The sequence below is a fragment of the Notamacropus eugenii genome, chromosome 1, assembly GCF_028372415.1.
Source record: "Notamacropus eugenii isolate mMacEug1 chromosome 1, mMacEug1.pri_v2, whole genome shotgun sequence".
Lineage (NCBI taxonomy): Eukaryota > Metazoa > Chordata > Mammalia > Diprotodontia > Macropodidae > Notamacropus > Notamacropus eugenii.
In genome coordinates, this window is record NC_092872.1 from 247,866,934 (window position 1) to 247,887,406 (window position 20,473).

Consider the following 20,473-nt stretch of genomic DNA (forward strand, 5'->3'; position numbering starts at 1 on the left):
AGACAGATAAAGCAGCAATAACAATGCAGAAGGAAATAGGATGATGTAAGATATCGAGAGACATCCTTAAATGAATAAGAAAGGCACTCAAAGAATTGAACCAATAATTAATCGTGATCATAAATGCTGAGAAAATAAAAGAGCATGTAGATTTTTTTAAATCATGTAAGGAACTGAAGCTGGAATTTAAAGACACTAAGAGAGATCCAGAAAACATATTGAGGGAGAAGTGACCAATATGTAGAAATATTGTTTTTGGTCAAAAATTATTTCACAATATACTGTGTTCCAGGTCATTGACTTCTGCCCCATGATAATTATTGGGCCATAGTCTATTTCTTTTATTTTGTGGAATCTCTCAAATATGTAGTATTTCTATATAAACCTTCTATATAAGCCTAATCAACTGGTTGTCATTCTGGGATGCTTTTTGAATAATATTATTAATGACAATTAAATTTTATCAATGACTTTTACCAATGACTTTTTCTATGATTTTTGGCAGAGATGATAAGTAAGCAAATATCAATGATCTTTGAAAAATCATGAAGAACACAGTACTTGAGATGGGCAAGTGCTGTAGTACATTTCCAAAAAGGGAACAAGGTCAAATCTTCAGATGATAAAACCAATGAACTTGACTTCAACTCCCGGCAAAGTTCTAGTCAATATTACTAGGGGATATTTCACAATCATTTAGAAAGGGATGTGCTGGTCATCAAGAGTCAACATGGTAATATCAAGAATAGGAAATTTTCAAGTGAAAAGATTCAAACTATCAATAACCATAAGAAAAAAGTGTTCTAAGTACCTAATAATTGGAGAAATTCAAAACAAAGCAATTCCAGACCCATCAGAATGGCAGATAACAAGAGAGTAAAATGACAAATACTGAAGGGGCTGTAGGAAAACAGGCACACTGGTACATTATTGATGGAACTGTAAATTGATTCAATCATTCTGGAAGGCATTTGGAAATATTTCCAGAGTTATAAATTTCAGAAGAAACTGGGAAGATCTCTGTGAAATGAGGCAGAGTGAAATGAGCACCCTTAAAACAATTTATATGATAGCATTATAGACCAGCTCAACTTATCAGGACCATAGCAATGCATGATAAAGCAAGAGTTCAAAAGAATGATCCTTAAAATGTCACTCACCTCTAGACAGAGAAGCGAGGAGCTTTAAATGCAGAAAGAAACATTTTCAAACATGCCTAATGTAAGAATTTGTTTTGCAGGACTATAAAGCTTTGTATTGAGCTTTTCAATTTGTTCAGTGGCAGGATAGAAAAGGTAGTCAGTGGGATAGATTAACTTCAAAAGTATTTTATATGTATATGTGTGTATGTGTAATATATATGTATAATAGATAACATAACTATGAATTTATGTGCTAAGGGTTTTATTATTTTTATTTGTTTAATGGAAATCTGGAGAAGCCTATGAATGTCTTCTCAGAATAATGTTTTTATAGACATAAAACAAATATTTTTAAAAAGCAAGTTCACAGACCCTAGGTTAAGAACAACTCCATGCAAACAAAATGCCATTTAAACTGCTTTCTTCCAACAATATTTCTTCCATGAATATGTCCAAGTCATTCAATATTCTTTAAAATATGCAAAAGCAGAAGTCATTTTCTTTGGTGAGACTGATTAGTAACAGCAAGTGAAGCATAATGCAAGGCAATATATGTTCACCATAGTTGTAAAACCGTACCACTGTCAAGGAGCAGGTCTAACTCAGAGTACCAGTGAAAAAGGTGCATATGGTGAGATCAACAGCTGCCTTAGCTCCAAAAAAGGCTTTAATGGAAATCCAGGCTCCAGGTCCAGGCCAGAGCAGGGAAGGGAATGAAGGGGACCAAGTTAGATTTCTACAGATGAGGGCAGGTTAAGGTGGTGAAAAGGATTAAGCCTCAGGCTCTAGGATTCTGAGGTCATCCTTTCATAAAAGAGCCAGACAACCACATAAGTATTCCCCTAATATTCCATCAAATTTAGCATGCTACCTCCTAGAACTTCTAACACACATGCAACAGTAAAAGGAAGGGGTAGCTAGAACTGTGACCCAGTCACGAGAACCTCTGCTGTCTAGTCCACTTTGTCTCCCTGTCCTTTTTTGCTGTGACCCTATTGCCTCCTCCTCCTTCTAATATGATGTAATCTCCTCTTATCTTTTCTTCCTGTCCTTTCCCTCCCTTCACTTCATAAAATCATAGAATCTCAGAATTAGAATAGACTTCAGATGCCATGTGTTCTAAAATACATGAGCAAGAATTTTCTCAACAACATCCCCAATGAGTCATCATCCATTCTATTATGTGTTATATTTTCTGGGATAAAATTTAAAAAATGTAAATATCTCTGGCACTTAAATCCCTTCCCAATATGGCTCTAAAACATTCCCTTTCATGGACTTCTAGCCAAACTAGACTACTTACGGTTCCAGGGACACAACTCCATCTCCCATCTCCATTCCTTTGAACAGTATATTCCCCATGCCAGGAAAACTCTTATTCCTTATCTCTTCTGCTTTGGAATGTCGGACTCCCATCAAGACCTATCTCAACTGTCACTGAATTTGAGATGGATAAGACTAGGATTCATTGATAATGGAGAATATCTAATGAGGAAACAGGGCAGCTAAGTGGTGCGGTCTATAGAGTGCCAACACAGAAGTCAGAACAATTCTTCCTGAATTCAAATCTAGCCTCAGATGCTTACTGATTGTATAACCCTGGGCAAGTCATATATATAACCCTCTTTGCCTCAGTTTCTTCATTTGTAAAATGAGCTGGAGAAGGAAACAGCAAATTGCTCCAATGTCTTTGTCACAAAAAAACCCAAATGGGGTCATGAAGTATCAGACACAGACTGAAATGACTGAATGATAACCATGAGGAAACATTTTCTACAAAAGCAGGTCAACACCTTCTTTAAAACTTATAACCCTAAGGGGATGGCTGGGGCAATGAAAAGTTAAGAGATTTGCTCAGGGTCAAACAGTCAAAAGTATCCAAGACAAAATTTGTACCTAGGTCTATCCTGATTCCAAAGCTAGCTTTTTATCCACTATGCCAGATTATCTCTATGTATATGTGTGTGTGTGTGTATGTATATAGGTACAGGTATATGTAGATATACAAACACATATATGAAAAGTGTGTGTATATATGTATAATATATACATATATAATTTATATATATATACGTATATATATATACGTATATATATATACGTGTATATATATATATATATATATATATATATATATATATATATATATATATATAGCATTTGCTTCTCTGGACAATCTTAGTTCGTTAGGGGAAGGGACTCACCCTGCCTTAACTCCAAGACTTCCTGTAACACATTCAGGATGGTCTAGGTTATAGGAAGACCAGCCACCCCAGCAGCGCCTTTGTTTTCTCCCCCTACCCCTGTTCTGGCTCCTGGTCATCACAGAACCCATCTGGATTGGCCAGACACTGGGAAGGCTCATCCCTATTGGGGGCATTTTTACTTATTGCCTTCTACTTTCTATAGGGCTACTTGACTGGTCACAGAACTTGGATGAGATTGGAGTCAACAACTCTATTCCTTCCAATTGAGTGAAGGAACCTCAGACTTTGCCATCTGTCCTGCCACTGCCTGCTAAGGTCATCCAAACCTTTCCATGTGACTTGCTTCTCCACCCTGCAGTACTCCATCATGATCTTCTGACCTTGTTACCTGTCCTACAATTGCCAACTGAATTCTCTTTTACGTTTTCTCCTCTAAGAATCATGTGAAACCCTTGAGTGTAAGACTCACAATTTAAGTGAGCATATGTTGCCCTGTCTTATGCCTCACTTGCTATGAATTATCAGAGGGTCACAAAAGACAATTACTTCTGCTTTTATATTTTTCAAGGAATAATACATAAATTTGACATATTCGTGGAAAAATCTTGTTGGAAGAGAGCAGTTTAGTTAGTTAGTTAGCCTGCAGATGTTCTTAATCTGGAGTCTATGAACTTGTATGCAGGAACTACAAGAATTATCCTCATTTTTTTCTGTTTATATTTCAAAAGTTTGGCACAGAGGCCTTGCCTAGTGCCCGCCTCAACCTTACCTTTTCTCCCAATTACTGAATAGAATTAAGCAATTAATCAACAATGTTTCTGAAAGCTAAATGAATATACAAGGTCTCTCGAAAGATGTATAAAAATGACCTTGTTATTATTAATACTAAATGAATCAAAAAATAGGAAGATCTGTATTTGCTACAGACATTCACCACTGTCACAGAAGAGATCTAATACAGAGCCTAAGTCAAAGAGGAATTTTGTATAATGACAGGGTCTTTCAGAAATTCCTGTTTGAGAATTACATTGAGCAAGTTGACAGCTCAAAAGTTTAATTCTACCATACACACAAGAAAAACTACGTAGATAAATAACTGTCAAGACTGTGACATGTAGTTGGATAAATAACTGTACGTCTTAGACATACATTCAAGATAAACAATCATCAGGATCCTTCATGCCAGAGAAGAAAATCAAGTGATAATGCCTTTGGAAAATTACACTATATTATTTTAATCAAGTTTCTAGCTAAACAAGATGCTTGCAAGATGTAAGAAGAGAAATGACCTTGTTTGATGGCCCTCTGGATACTAATAACAATTGAGTCATACCGCTAATTTGACCTATCAATTCGACCTCATTTTTTTGGATAATGTTATGTGTCATAAATCACAGAATAATATTACCTCCTACTAATTAAAGTTGAGTCTTACTTTAAGAGCAATGAAAATTATGGAGTTATCATGGGATCATAGATTTAGAACTGGAAGACCCCTTAAAGGGTCAGCTAGTTCAGCCATCTTATTTTATAAAGTGAGATTCACAGAGATACTAATTTTGCTCCATTTCACAGAAGTCATAAGCCAGGTCTTCTAATTCCTGCAAAATATTGCAAAAATTATGCAAAATAGTGATATAAAGGATGTGATTAAAGAAATGGGCCATTAAAAAAGAAAATGAGGCAATCATATACTCAGGAAAGGAGAATAGTTCATGTATTCTTTTAGCATCCTTATGATGTCAAGAGATTTAAAGACATTGGATGTTGGGTTGGAAATATCATCTATGGCACAGATGAGTTTTGTAGGATAGGTTGTTATGATCTGCATCACAAATGCAAAGGGAATGCACATAGTGCCCACAAATGGAGGGAATGCCCATAGAGATGAGATTACAGATCCACTGGAGTATTAATGTATGCAACTAATAATTCTATAGTGACATTAACCAGTGACAACCTCAAACACAAGACTAAGTATACCCAAAGTAATATTAGTGGGACACCAGCACATCACTACAAGAATAAGGAAAAATGGGAGAAATTACAGAACTTGAAAGAATATTTTTTTAAAACAGATCTGATAGATACGTGGAGGGAATTTAAAGTGAAAAAAGCAAATATACATTTTTCAAGGATACATAAAACATGCACAGAAATAATTAATGTCCTTGGTCATGAAGAAGACATAGGTAAATATAGAAAAACAGATTTTGTATTCTAGTTTTATAAATCTTAATCAATAAAACTAGTGACAAATGATATCATGAGTAAAAGAAAAAAACTAGTAAAAGAAAAACTAAAAGAACTATTAAATAATAATGCCTGTGTGAAAAAATAAATTATAAATGTGGGAGATTAATTCAAAGACAATGAAAATAGATTACTACATTTCCAAATCTGTGAGATGAAATCTAAGCAACACTTAAGAGGTGATTTTACAGCAGAGAATCCTATATAGTTTTTTTAATAGAAACTTGATTTTTCATTTTAAAAAATTAAGAAAGGAACAAAGCAACAAGAGGAAAAGAGAAGAAGAAAATAATAATCATAATAGCTAACCTTCATATGTCACTTTAAGATTTGCAAAGTACTTTCCAAGTATAATCTCACTATAACCCTGGCTGCTAAGGCTATTGTTATTTTCATTTTACAAATGGAGTAACTGAGGCTGGTAGAATGTTAAATGACTTATCCAGGGTCACACAACTAATAAGTGTCTAATGCCAAATTCAACGTTCTATACATTGTGCCACTTAGCTGCTTCTACCTCAGATAAAACCTGAGACTAATATAATTTAAACCAAGAAAACAATTGAAGTGGTAAATAACACCAAGATCTTGTAAGAAAATCTAATCAAAATTAAATAAAGTCAATATTGCCAAGTTTGGGAATGAGAAAGTTGTGAACACAAGGGCAAAAGTCCTTTTTTTAAAGTTATCAAAGATTTCTACCTTTTTCCACTAATAAATTTCAGAATACAAAAGAAATGATTGATCATTTACAGGTTGTTTTTAAAATTTATAAAACAAGAAACAGAAAACATAATTAGGCCTCAGAAGAAGAAATACTGGGCCATTTAAGATCAATTCTATGAAAATGCTCCAGGACCAGACAGATCTACAAATGCATTATATTCATACTCAATCACTAAGTAAGCACTTGGTAAGCTCTAACTTGAGGCAGTTAGGGGGTACAGTGGATAGAGTGCCAGGTCTGAAGTCAGAAAGACCTGAGTTCAAATCCAACCTCAGATATTTAGAAGCTGTGTGACTCTGAGCAAATCATTTAACCCTGTTTGCCTCAGTTTCCTCATCTGTAAAATAAGCTGGAGAAGGAAATGGCAAATCACTCCAGCATCTTTGCCAACTAAACCCTAAATATAGTCATGAAGAATTGAATATGACTGGAAATTATTGAATAACAAGCCCTTACTACATGCCAGGCACTTTACTACACAATAAAAAAAAAAAATGAGCTGCCAAAGGTCACGTAGGTAGAAAGTGGTATGTATACCTTATATTTGAACACATATACTTCAAGAAAAATATAGAACACTGTGTCATACTGGAAGGGCACATAACATTTATGCAAAAGAGACATTTGAGAAATAGAAAATGACAATGGACAACCTAATTCTTTTTGAGGTGAATATGATTTTGATCCCTGAACCATGCAACAATATTAAATAAAATGCTTATAAATAATATAAAGTTATACCCAATCCCCTCAAAATACTAATTATGGCAAAGAGTAATGTAAGAGTCAGTCAGTCAAAAAACATCTATTAAGTGCTTATTATATCCCAAACATTGTGCAATACTAGGTAAGACTTTATTTAAAATCAGACAAATGAACAACATGACAAATTATCAAGCAGAAGAAAAAGAGTCGACATGAAAATGTTGTTAGATGCACCAAAAGTCCTTGATAAAATATGATGTTCATTTAAAAAATAAGAAAAGAAAGAGATCTCTTTTATATGATAAGAATTGTGCATTTGAAAGCATGAGCTAAAATTTTTTTAAAATGAGAAGCATTGTACTAAAATTAAGTACGGTGATCCATAATATTATCATCCATATTAAAAGAAGTAGTCAAAGTTATATCAGCATAGGAATGAGAGGAAATTAAAGCAATAAACATGGACTGTGGTGATAAAATATACACTTTAAAATAACATGATTCTATAATGAGAAAACTCAAGACATTCAGGAAAAAATTAATTTATATATAAGCCATTTATTAATGTAAAATCCTCTGGATTTCCATTTTTAAAAATCCATGAAAAATCTCTAGAGTATTACCATTTGCAAAAACAACAAAATTTATCTAATATTTGCTCATTAGCTAATCAAGAGATATGCAATATTTCTACCAAAACAGTTCCCACGCAATTGTGTTAAAAAGAATTTAACAAAGGAGGGAATAGTCAGGTCAAGCAAATATAGGGGAAAACATGTTAACACTCACCAAGTTAATTTATAAATTTAATGGAATATCAATTAAAATACCAATAGGCAATTTCATTCAATGGACAAAATCACCACTAAATTCAAAAGAAAAATTAGAAAGGAAAGGATGTTAAGAAGAGATCTGAAGAATATTGTTGAAGGAGTATTCTCTTGACCAGATTTCTAAATGTTATCATAAAACAGCATTTTTTTTTTTAAATTTCCTTAGACAGAGCAAAAAATAGAGAACTAGCACAATGAAATAGAAAGTAGATCAATAGACTTTAACATGGGAGACTAGTGTTTGATAAATTCATGATGACAATATAATGGAGAATGAAATTAGGCGAAAATTGGGTAGCCTTATGGTAAAATATGGGTTTAAATCTATATTTCACAATTAGATTACAACAAATTCAAACTCAACTAGTGATCTAAATACAAAACAATAACACATAAAGAAGAAAAAATGATGTATTTGATTTCACTATGGAGAAAATGTTTATCATTGAACAAAAGAAAAAATTCTTGATAACAAAATGACTACATTTGATTTTTAGAAAGACATGTAATTTCCATGACAAAAAGCAAATATTTAAAATAAGGTGAAAGAAAAGATTGGGAAGACATTTGATGGTCTGGAAAAATATTTAAAGGCCTGGCAACACTCTCCCATTCCCATACCCTACAAAGGGAAGAAATGATCAAGGGATATAAATATGTTATCATTTAAATGAAGTACCAATTGTTAATAAAGATGTTTAAATTCTCTAATAAACATTAAAAAATTAAGACAATCCTAAGATGTCCCTTTATATATTAGTACTTAAAGAATCAAGGATTTTGTTGGAGTAGGTTTTCATTTCACTGAAAAAGAACACAACTTTTCAATACTGAGGCAATCTTCATAAGTTGCTGTTATGGAAAAAAATGTACTCAGAACTTAGTTATTCTGATCCTCAGATAATCAGAGTACATATTGTCTACCATCAAGCCCACACTAAGGGTCTTTGTAGTTTGGTAAGATTTGTCAGAGTGAAATCCATTAGCACAAGCTTCAAGAACATAGACTCACCCCCAAGCCACCATGAAACACTGGAATAAGACTTTGGTAAAATGTTATATTTCATCAATCTAACCAAAAGAACAAATTAAAACATAAAAATAAAATCCAATGTATTTGGGGCTATCTGAATACAGATAATCTATAATGTTGTTGGTGGGACTGTAGATTAATATTAACTCTTTAGAGCACAGTGTGAATGTGTACAATTGGGACTGCAAAGCTATATAATATAATAAATATTCTATTTGCCGTCAAAAGACCTAACTTCAAATCTTACCTCCATCACTACCTGCAAGACCTTGGACAAGTCATTTAATTCCCCTGGGCCTTGGCTTCTTTATCTGTAAAGTGCTTATACCAGACAATGTCTAAGCGTCCATTTCAGCTGTAAAAGTTTATGATCATAGAAACCAATGTGGTATTTTATTCTAAAGATATCATAAAAAATGTATATATTTATATATACTAAGAGTTTATTTTTAATGGTGAAAGACAAATAACTTTTATGTCCAAGAGTAGGTGAGAAGTTGAATAAGGAGTAGTATATTAACGTGAGGAAAGTTTTGTCACTATAGAAGTGACAAGAATACAAAAAAATATAAGAAAATACATATGAAGCAATGCAAAACAAGATCAGCAAAACCTTGGTATCAATTTCTTGGGAAGGGACTTTAAGATCAAAGACCCAGGAGAAAGAAAATGCAGGATGTATTCAGAGATTGCTTTAAATGAAGTCTAGATAGCTACAAGGCATCCTTTGGATCACAAGAATACTCGAAAATAGAGCTGGAACCAGGGGATTCCGTTCAATTCATCAAGCATAAATTATTTACCGTATGATAATATTAGGTGGAGAGATGGGGGTCTGAGAATGATATACAATAAAAAAGACACACTCCCCTACTCTAACTGAATCTCCCATATTGTAAGAGGATGGACCCCATATACAAATAACTATAAAATATAAAAATACGCAAAAAGGGCATTTAAGAAGTATAGACAACAAGCTCCATAAAGGAGACACTTACCAACATGAACCGCACAGAGAGAAAGGAGAGGCCCAAGTCCCAGCATATAGAGAACCACTTTCATGGCCCACCTGATCTCTATGTACTCTTTAAGATTCCAACAGACTTCATTGGGGTGATGAGTGAAAATTATATTCTGGGAAACAAATGTATAGATACAAATACTAACAACGACTTCACATTGGAGACCATTGGAAACCCCAATTACCTTTGCAGAAGTTATCAGAGGGTTTCATCTGTCATTAGTGCAGCCAAGCAGCCAATGGGGTTATCAGCCTCAAATAGCACCATATATGAGTAAAGAGGCCCTGTTATTGTGGGTTTCCTCCAGACACTGATAACCCACTGACAGGAGGTTAAACAGTTACACACAGATTCCATTCTTATGAGCTCTCCTCTCCACAGATCTTTCTGAACAAGCATAACTACCTCAGGAACATTATTTGCAACATGTTTTATAAAATGATGGCCAAAAAACAAAGGCACGCAACTTGAATCAGATCTATAACCAGGGTAGTATTTTTTCCACGATAATCATGATACAACAAAATTAATTATCTAATCCTTCGCTCTTGATTCTACTAAAACCCCATCTTTTGTTCCCTCTCTTATTCACAGATTCACACAATTGTACAATTAAAACTACTAATTATATCTTTGTTCTAACATATACTACCTGTGAGGGAATCATTTCACAATAGACCTTAGCTTCCACATTTGCAAAATGAGAGTAATAGGTCAGATGATCTCCAAGTTCCTTTCCCATTCTCAATATGGTGATTCGATATGAACTATATAGTTCTTTTATAGGTCATCTATCCCTTAATAAGACTTAATCAAAGCATCAATCCTAAATACAAGGGCATTGATATGTGGTCATTCATCTTTACTTCCTTTGGGGAACCGTATCCTATATACTAAGTCAATATCATTTCTTTTTCATATCTAACCAGAAAACTACAATCCACCCAATACCAGACACTGTTGACACAAGTTGTATCTACCCATCAACACATTCAAAAATAGAAAGAACCATTAGTGGCCCAAATATATTAGCCACAGAATGTACTATCAATAGAAAAAAATACTGAATTGGAACCAAAGAACCGTGTTTAAATCCAAGTTTTGCCAATTAATACTTACGAAACATTCATTAAGACCTTATCTTTACCCTCTATGATTTTCATATTTTGACCATTCATTAATAAATTTTTGTGTCTACAATGTTCTTAGCACTGTAATTCTACAAGAAAATGCACATTTCTGAGAATTTTATCTTGAGACATTCTCAATGTCTGTTGTGTATGAGTATCATCCTAGGTGTTATGAAGAAAACAAGAGAAAATTATTATATTATGTTGTTATTATGTTATCAATAATGTCATCACATATAGTACCATGTATGATACACATTGTACCATTATAAACAATAAGTATTTAAAATAATACAATATATTGGATGAGGAGGGAAAAGGTATGCCAAAAAGTTCCACCAGTATGAAAAATAATTAAATTCAGTAATTATTAAGCAAGCAATTCAAAAGCAGCTACAATATTTATACTTCCTTTGTTGATTACCACAAAGTTTTTGATTCAGTTCCTCATTCATGACTTATTCATATGCTGTAAATACATAAAATATATCCAAATAGATTGAGAACAATAGAGTATTATGTCCATTAAGAAAGCTATTGCACTAACACAAAAATGTCAAGAATAATTAGTATAAAATGTGATATTTTTTCAGGGAGATGGTTTAAGCCTATTGTGGTTCTGCTTAAATCCACTATCATCTCTCCTAAACAGACCTCAGTATGGCTTCCAAAGTAAAGAAATGAAATGAATACATATTATTAACCACTTAATGTATATGGAAGCCATAAAGTCATATGGCTCCAATATCAGGGGTGTGAGGAGAAACACAGAAAAAGATTTTTACCTTGTGGAATTTTTTTTCAAATGATCTTTAAAAGTCATTTGGACTTCACTATAAGATCTCTGACATATAACAAGGAAAGGAGACTTAAGATGAATGCAAGGTCACACTGAACCCATAGTTGAAGGCAACATCTGTAAATAATTTTGTTTCTTCCAGGCAAGACACATCAAATATAAAAACAGTAGAGAGATGGAAGTCTCCAAATATGAGAAACAGGCATCCTGAAATCAAAGTAGACTAGGAAAATATATTTTAAATAATTAATACCCAAATATAAGCAAATTTTCATATAATATCAGGACTGCAAATGGACAGTAATAGACATGGAAACTATCCTAAAGAAAATTTATACAATATTAACCAAATATAGAGTCTATTATTCTAAGACAACTACAATAAGATGAATAAGAAAGAAGGAGATTGACAGACATTTTTAGAGAATAGGAAGAACAGGTTAAAAAACTATGGACATACTTTTGAAACAGATATCATTTTACAAAGCAATCATAAAAGCTGATTAATGAGAACAAATAATCAGAGAGTCAATGAACATTTATTAAATACTTACTGTGTGCCAGGTAATATACTATTTGTTAATCTCCTGATGGACCCTCCAAAAAATGGCTAAGCTCCAAGAAAAAAACTCAAATTTGAGACAACTAAGTGAGCTCAGCCAACATTAAATCAGCAAAATAGCATGGAAAAAGTGATGGTTGGGCATATCTGTTGATGGAAACAGATGAGCTTATGATGGCCTAAAAATTTTATTCAGGTACAGAAGCATTCTATCTATCTGTGTAAATATCTGTAGAATATTCAACAACAAAAAGAACGCTAGTAGGATAGCAATTTGTCCTGAGGCCAATTCCTTCCGATTGCCATTAAAGAAGATGATAGTGAAACAATAACAACAACAATAATCTCTTTTAAGTCCAATCCATTTTAGGTCTTGGGAAAGAAAAATATCAAAGTATATAAAAATCAGACAGAGTAATTGATAGCAGGTCCTCCAAGACCCAGGACCTCTGTAGTAGTTGTGAAGAACCATAAGAAACCTTGAAAGATGATTGAGTTCTGGTTCTTGCCTTTATTGCTTTAACTGTTCTTGTGAATCTAAATGAATGAAATGGTATGGTGTCCTACTGGAAACCATCATGATAATCAGCATAATGTGGAAGACATGAAAGTAAGTGATATTCTTTCTTGTTTAAGTGTCCAAAGAAGGTAAGATACACCCAAACAAATGAGAAATACCAATACCTGACTTTGCAGAGATATTTTGATAAATATGATATTGACCACTCTGTTGAGTAAACCATGAGTGTGCGTGAAATGTATTGAAGATTTGAATGCTTTTATTACATACCAGAGTATATTATAACAAAAGAAATGGCTGTTCCCACTGATAGACAAAAGCTTCATACAATTTTTACCAACTATATATGTATATTTTTTTATCAAGCTCTAAGTTTCACATTTCATATCAACATAGGGCAATTACAGAAGTAACTTCATTTCTAATTCATATAAATAGAACAAGAACAGGAACCAAGGAGTTTCTTAAAGTTAAAAAAGGGAAAAACTAAAGAACCTGGATGGAAAATGGAAAATCTTTACTTAATACTAACTCCAGAAGTGATACCTAATGATGAAACAGAAGGCAAAAATATCTTGGTTTCAAATGGTGTCAGACAGATATTAACACATTTGGAATGCAATGGTAAAGAGTTCTTTTTAAGTTTAATGACACAAATCCAACTAACATTTGACCTATACCAAAAAAGGAATATTTTGAGCATTTCTATCTACTATAATCATCATGAAATGAATGCATTCCCACACTTATTTGACAGAGTGTAAAATCATTTCATGACCTGCAAATGACAGAATATCCTGCAGCCATCGCCGTGGCTGATCACATTCAAGTTATACAGGATTACTTCTAGGGATGAAAGTCAAACACTACTGTCAGAGAAGCAACTTGGGAAAACCTGAACAAAGGCATTGGGAGATGACATTAATATCTAACTTATATGTAGTAGAAAACTTGAATATTATATCACCTGATTAAAGACCAGAGAAAGAAAAATGTAGAATGCAATCCAGAAAATGAGGCATAGCATAAGCCTTTGATAGTCTTCATCAATAATTTAAAATGAAAGACAAAAAATTTAATGCAATAAGAATAGTCAAAGCAGAACAAAGAAAAAATAATTTACCCTCAAAAACTATGTCATAGAAGCATAAAAAGCAAAGAGAAAGTAGAGCAGAAAGAGAACCTATGAATGAGCATATAAAAAAAAATTCTGGCTATCCATATAGTTAAAAGAAGTCCCTCACAACAAAATCATAATTCGGATCAAACATTAAACAGAAAGCTTGTGTACTGTGAACATTTAATGAACAGCAGAAGTTACATCAAAGGAGGTGACTAAAACTCTAACTTCTCTGGGAAAAATACTGAAAATAGGAGAGTTGGGTAATATGCTTTAATTACTGGCTCAGATGCCTCACAAGAGTGCATGAATTTCTTAAAAAAACATTTTACCAGTGTCTCTTGTCCCAAAAACTTGATTCCATCTTCTTTAACTGAAAGCATCACATAAGTATTACTGAATACTTATAATTTACTTATACTTATAATTACTGAATACAAGAGCAGCACTGATGCCTGAAAAATAGACCAGTTGGGTGTTTATGTACTTTACAGAAAGTATTTGCAATTTCTATTACTCAAAAATAAAAGAAAGTGATATATTGTTTGAGGAGTAAAACGAATTTACCAAAATGTCCCTGGGATGCAAAGAGCAATTCAATGTTGATTTGATAATTATTGAATAATCCTGATAGCACTGTAATATTTCTTTACCTTTATTGAGTAGCACAAAGATTTTGATTCAGTTCTACACTCATGGCTTAGTCACCTACTGTAGATATATAGAAAGTCCCTCTTCATCATCTGAGCAGCTTTTATCTTCCTGTACTTTCATTATACACAATAAACCAAAAAGTAAAATCTATTTTAATGTGGGCACCATGTTAATGTTAATAAATTTAGGGTTAAATAATATTGTTAATAAATGATGGCATGAATATTTAATGATCACATGCAAAACTGTTCTGTATTTAAAAGATGCAACCAACACAATATTATCAAGAAAAATTGATATAAAACATGGGATCTTGCAAGAAAATCATTTAAGCCTGACATGGTTCTAGCTACTTTTAAAGTCATTGTCAAGTTCTGAATAGAATGAGTATAGCTTCCAAGTCAAAGGGGACTGATACTAACACAGTATATTTATCATCTGATGAACACTGGGTGATTTCAAGTTAAATGGTTCTACTGGACAACACATTAAACATTTATCTCATGGAAACTTTCTCCAGCGACACAATGTCAAAAAATATTTATTAAATGCCAATTATGTGCCAGTTCTAAGTTCTAGAGACACAGAGAAGTTTAAAAAAGTCCTTGTTCTTAAGGAGCTCACAGCCTCCTGACATCTTAATTTTCCATCTCTCTAGTTACCAAAATTATAGTTGGACTCAATTAGTTTAAAATCCTTAATGAGTTGCAAATTAGGCTTTCAACTTGAATGTGGAGGTCTGAAGGAATATTTCATATCCCTTGAATAAAGTAAGTTCACTCTGTCCTTTTGGTGACCTCTCAAGGAACATAACATGCACGAGTTGGCCATGCCTTAATGTTTTGGGAACTAGCCACTCCCGGAACACATAGATAATACTTGGAGGATCTGGCTAGTCCTCCCAGTATATGATTAATTAACTTATATCTTGTGGCCCCCATATGATACGTCCTTGACGAACAAACACCTGCATTCCCATGGCCATGTGCCTGACCAGCTTGGAACAGTGTGTGGAGCCGTTGGCAAAAAGCCTTCTTTGTCTAGGTCCCTATAAACTCCCCTCGCTTAGTGCAAGTCCTCGGAATCTCACCCATGGAGAGGACACTCTGCCTGGGACCTCTTTCCTCCCAATTCGGACCCTGAACGCTGTATCCCGGGATTCCCCGGCTGATGTAATTCAGGTGTTGGTACTCCTCGAATTGGTGATGTTTTTCTATTTCCTCTTATATCTATGTTAATATTGCTATAATTATATTAATACTAGGCTATATTAATTATTTCTGCTGTAGCTCTAAACTGTTCATGCATTTGCCTTTTCTGTAAATCAATAAAATATCCAGCTTCTTCTTCTCAAATGTGTCTTATTGTAGGTGCGAATCTGAACCATAAATTTCCTTAATCATACATAATTGGACGAATCCGAACCCCTTTTGAAATCACAATACAAGGTCAAATTGAATCAATGCTTTATGGCAATACTCACAAGTATCCTGGTTCTTTCCAGGCAAGACACATTGACCATAAGTCTATCAAGAAGAAAGCCAAAGCTGTGCATGACTCACTAGCATCTTGAAGTTAAAGAATAATGAACATTTAGAATAGTTAACATTTCTTTTATACCAGTCTTAATATGTAACTTTAGTATAATAACGTATAAATAAATGAATGTGGAAAGTGTCCAAACAAAAAAGTTCACAATGTTCATGAAATGTGGAATTCATCACTCTAAGACATTTACAGAAAGATTATCAGCTTCTCAGAAAAGAAAAAAAGATGATTCATAGGTATTTCATAAGATATAATAAATAGATTAGAATGTATAGAAATGCTGTTAGAACAAATAAACTTTAATTCCAAAGGAATAGAAAAGACTAACAACAGGAATATGTCACTGAATTTGTCAAATATAACTAAAAGCAGTTTATGGGGGGAGAAGCCAAGATGGCAGAGTAGAAAGATACACATATGTTAGCTCCAAACCCACAGCCCATAAAATACATTAAAAGAAGAACTCCCAACAAAATCTGGAGCAGCAGAAGCCACAGAACAACAGAGTGGAGGAGATTTCTGTTCCAGAGAGACCTGAAAAACTGACCCTAAAGGTCTGTCGCTCACCACACCCAGAGCAGAGCCCAGCCCTGCCTTGGCTGAGTGGCACCAAGAGGAGCAAATCCGAGCAGCCATCAGGAACAGCATCTCCAGCAGCACTGCAGGTCCCTCCACCCACAGGCAACGAAAGTCAGTGAGAGAGTCTTTTTGGCTCACCGAGAGGGGAGAGGGGTGTCTCCATAACTCAGGCCCCCTCGGGAGGCAGCAGCAGAGGCAGCAGCAGACAGGGGCTCCCAAAGAAGGCAGGAGCCCGGATCCATTGTTGAAGGTCTCTGCATAAACTCCCTGAGGGAACTGAGCCCCGTGAGGCAGCCCTGCCCCGACCTGAGCACCTGAACTTAATCTCACACTGAATAGCAGCCCTGCCCCTACCCAAAGCCCTAAGGCTGGGAAGCAGCATTTGAATCTCAGACCCCAAGCACTGGCTAGGCAGATCTGGAAGCCAGGTGGATGTGGAGAGGAAATTCAGAGGTCAAGTAATTGACTGGGAAAATGCCCAGAAAAGGGAAAAAAAATAAGACCATAGAAGGTTACTTTCTTGGTGAACAGATATCTCCTCCCATCCTTTCAGATGAGGAAGAACAATGCTTACCATCAGGGAAAGACATAGAAGTCAAGGCTTCTGTATCCCAAACATCCAAAATAAATATTCAGTGGGCTCAGGCCATGGAAGAGCTCAAAAAGGATTTTGAAAATCAAGTAAGAGAGGTGGAGGAAAAACTGGGAAGAGAAATGAGAGACATGCAGGTAAAGCATGAAAAGCAGGTCAACACCTTGCTAAAGGATACCCAAAACAATGCTGAAGAAAATAACACCTTGAAAAATAGGCTAACTCAATTGGCAAAGAGGTTCAAAAAGCCAATGAGGAGAAGAATGCTTTCAAAAGCAGAATTATCCAAATAGAAAAGGAGGTCCAAAAGCTCAATGAAGAAAATAGTTCTTTAAAAATTAGAATGGAACAGATGGAGGCTAATGACTTTATAGAAACCAAGAAATCACAAAGCAAAGCCAAAAGAATGAAAAAATGGAAGATAATGTGAAATATCTCATTGGAAAAACAACTGACCTAGAACATAGATCCAGGAGAGACAATTTAAAAATTATGGGACTACCTGAGAGCCATGATCAAAAAAAAGAGCCTAGACATCATCTTTCATGAAATTATCAAGGAAAACTGCCCTGAGATTCTAGAACCAGACGGCAAAATAAATACTGAAAGAATCCACTGATCCCCTCTTGAAAGAGATCCAAAAAGAGAAACTCCTAGGAACATTGTGGCCAAATTCCAGAGTTCCCAGGTCAAGGAGAAAATATTGCAAGCAGCTAGAAAGAAACAATTCAAGTATTGTGGAAATACAATCAGGATAACACAAGATCTAGCAGCTTCTACATTAAGGGATTGAAGGGCATGGAATAGGCTATTCCAGAAGTCAAAGGAACTAGGACTAAAACCAAGAATCACCTACCCAGCAAAACTGAATATAATACTTCAGGGGAAAAGTGGTCTTTCAATGAAATTGAGCATTCTTTCAAGCATTCTTGATGAAAAGACCAGAGTTGAAAAGAAAATTTGACTTTCAAACACAAGAATGAAGAGAAGCATAAAAAGGTAAACAGCAAAGAGAAGCCATAAGAGACTTACTAAAGTTGAACTGTTTACATTCCTACACGGAATGACAATATTTGTAACTCTTGAAACTTTTCAGTATCTGGGTAGTTGGTGGGATTACACAGAGAGAGAGAGAGAGAGAGAGAGAGAGAGAGAGAGAGAGAGAGAGAGAGAGAGAACACAGAGTGAATTGAATAGGATGGGATCATATCTTAAAAAATGAAATTAAGCAGTGAGAAATATATTGGGAGGAGAAAGGGAGAGATGGAATGGGCTAAATTATCTCTCATAAAAGAGGCAAGCAAAAGACTTTTTAGTGGAGGGGAAAAGAAGGGAGGTGAGAGAAAAACATGAAGTTTACTCTCATCACATTCAACTAAAGGAAGGAATAAAATGTACACTCATTTTGGTATGAAAACCTATCTTACAATACAGGAAAGTGGGGGAGAAGGGGATAAGCGGGGGGGGGGATGGTGGAAGGGAGGGCAATGGGAGGAGGGAGCAATTTGAAGTCAACACTCTTGGGGAGGGACCGGATCAAAAGAGAGAATAGAAACAATGGGGGGCGGGATAGGATGGGGGGAAATATAGTTAGTCTTACACAACACAACTATTATGGAAGTCATTTGCAAAACTACAGAAATATGGCCTATATTGAATTGCTTACTTCCCAAAGGGAATGGGGGGGTGGGGAGGGGGATGAAGAGCAGTTGGAAGTCAAAGTTTCAGGAACAACTATCGAGTGTTGTTCTTACTACTAGGAAATAAGAAATACAGTTAATGGGGTATAGAAAGTTATCTGGCCCTACAGGATAAAAGAGAAGATGGGGACAAGGGAAGGGAGGGATGTTAGAAGAGAGGGCAGACTGGTGATAGGGGAAATTAGAATGCTCAACATTTTGGGGTGGGGGAGGGGAGAAATGGGGAGAAAATTTGGAACCCAAAATTTTGTGAAAATGAATGTTAAAATTAAATAAATAAATTTTAAAAAATAAAAAATAAAATTTGGAGGAATGCAGTATATTGGGAAAGAATTTTTACAGCTAATCTCAGGGATAAAGGCCTCATTTCTAGAATATATAGAGAACTGAGTCAAATGTACAGCAATACAAATCATTCCCCAATTGATAAATGGTCAAAGGATATGAACAGGCAATTTTCAGAGGAAGAAATTAAAGCTATCTATAATCATATGACAAAATGCTCTAAATCACTATTGATTAGAGAGATGCAAATCAAAACAACTCTGAGGTACCACATCACACCTATAAGATTGGCAAACATGACAGAACAGAAAAATGGTAAATGTTGGAGAGGATAGGGAGAGTTGGAACACTAATTCATTGCTGGTGGAGCTGTGAGCTCATCCAACCATTCTGGAGAGTGGTTTGGAACTATGTCCAAAGGGCTACAAAAAATGTGCATACCCTTTGACCCAGTAATATTGCTTCTAGAACTGTATCCCCAAGAGATCATAAAAATGGGAAAAGGTCCCACATGTACAAAAATATTTATAGCAGCACTCTTTGTAGTGCCAAAAACTGGAAATCAAGGTGATACCCATCAATTGGGAAATTGCTTGAATAAATTATGGAATATGAATGTAATGGAATACTATTGCACTATAAGAAATGATGAACAAGAAGGCTTCAGAGAGGCCTGGAAAGACTTATATGACCTGATGTTGAGTAAAAGGTGCAGAACCAGGAGAACTTCGTGCACAGTCATGACCACAGTGTGGGAGAGTTTTTCTGGGAGACTTGGAACTTCATAGCAATGCAAGGACTTAAAAAAAAATCCCAATGGTCTTCTAAGGCAAAATGCCCTCCATGTCCAGAGAAAGAACTATGGAAGTCAATCACAGAATGTAGCAGATCACTTTTTTGTGTGTATTACGTTTTGGTTTGTTATATGATTTCTCCCATTCATTTTAGTTCTTCTACACAGCATGACTATAGTGAAAAGATATTTAGTAGGAATATATGTGTAGATCCTACACAGAATTGCATGCCATCTTGGGGAGGGAGGGGGGAGGGAGGTATGGGACA

At 34.8% G+C, this 20,473-nt stretch overlaps 1 protein-coding gene across 1 annotated transcript in view; it reads right to left on the minus strand.

Annotated features, from left to right (window-relative positions):
- Positions 1-10,074, minus strand: part of SCART1 (scavenger receptor family member expressed on T cells 1) — a 45,268-nt gene extending 35,194 nt beyond the window's left edge. The window contains exon 1 of the mRNA XM_072628451.1: positions 9,899-10,074. Coding sequence (XP_072484552.1) covers positions 9,899-9,962 — 64 coding nt within the window. The 5' untranslated portion in view covers positions 9,963-10,074. The remainder of the gene's footprint in view (positions 1-9,898) is intronic.
- Positions 10,075-20,473: the final 10,399 nt, after the last annotated feature.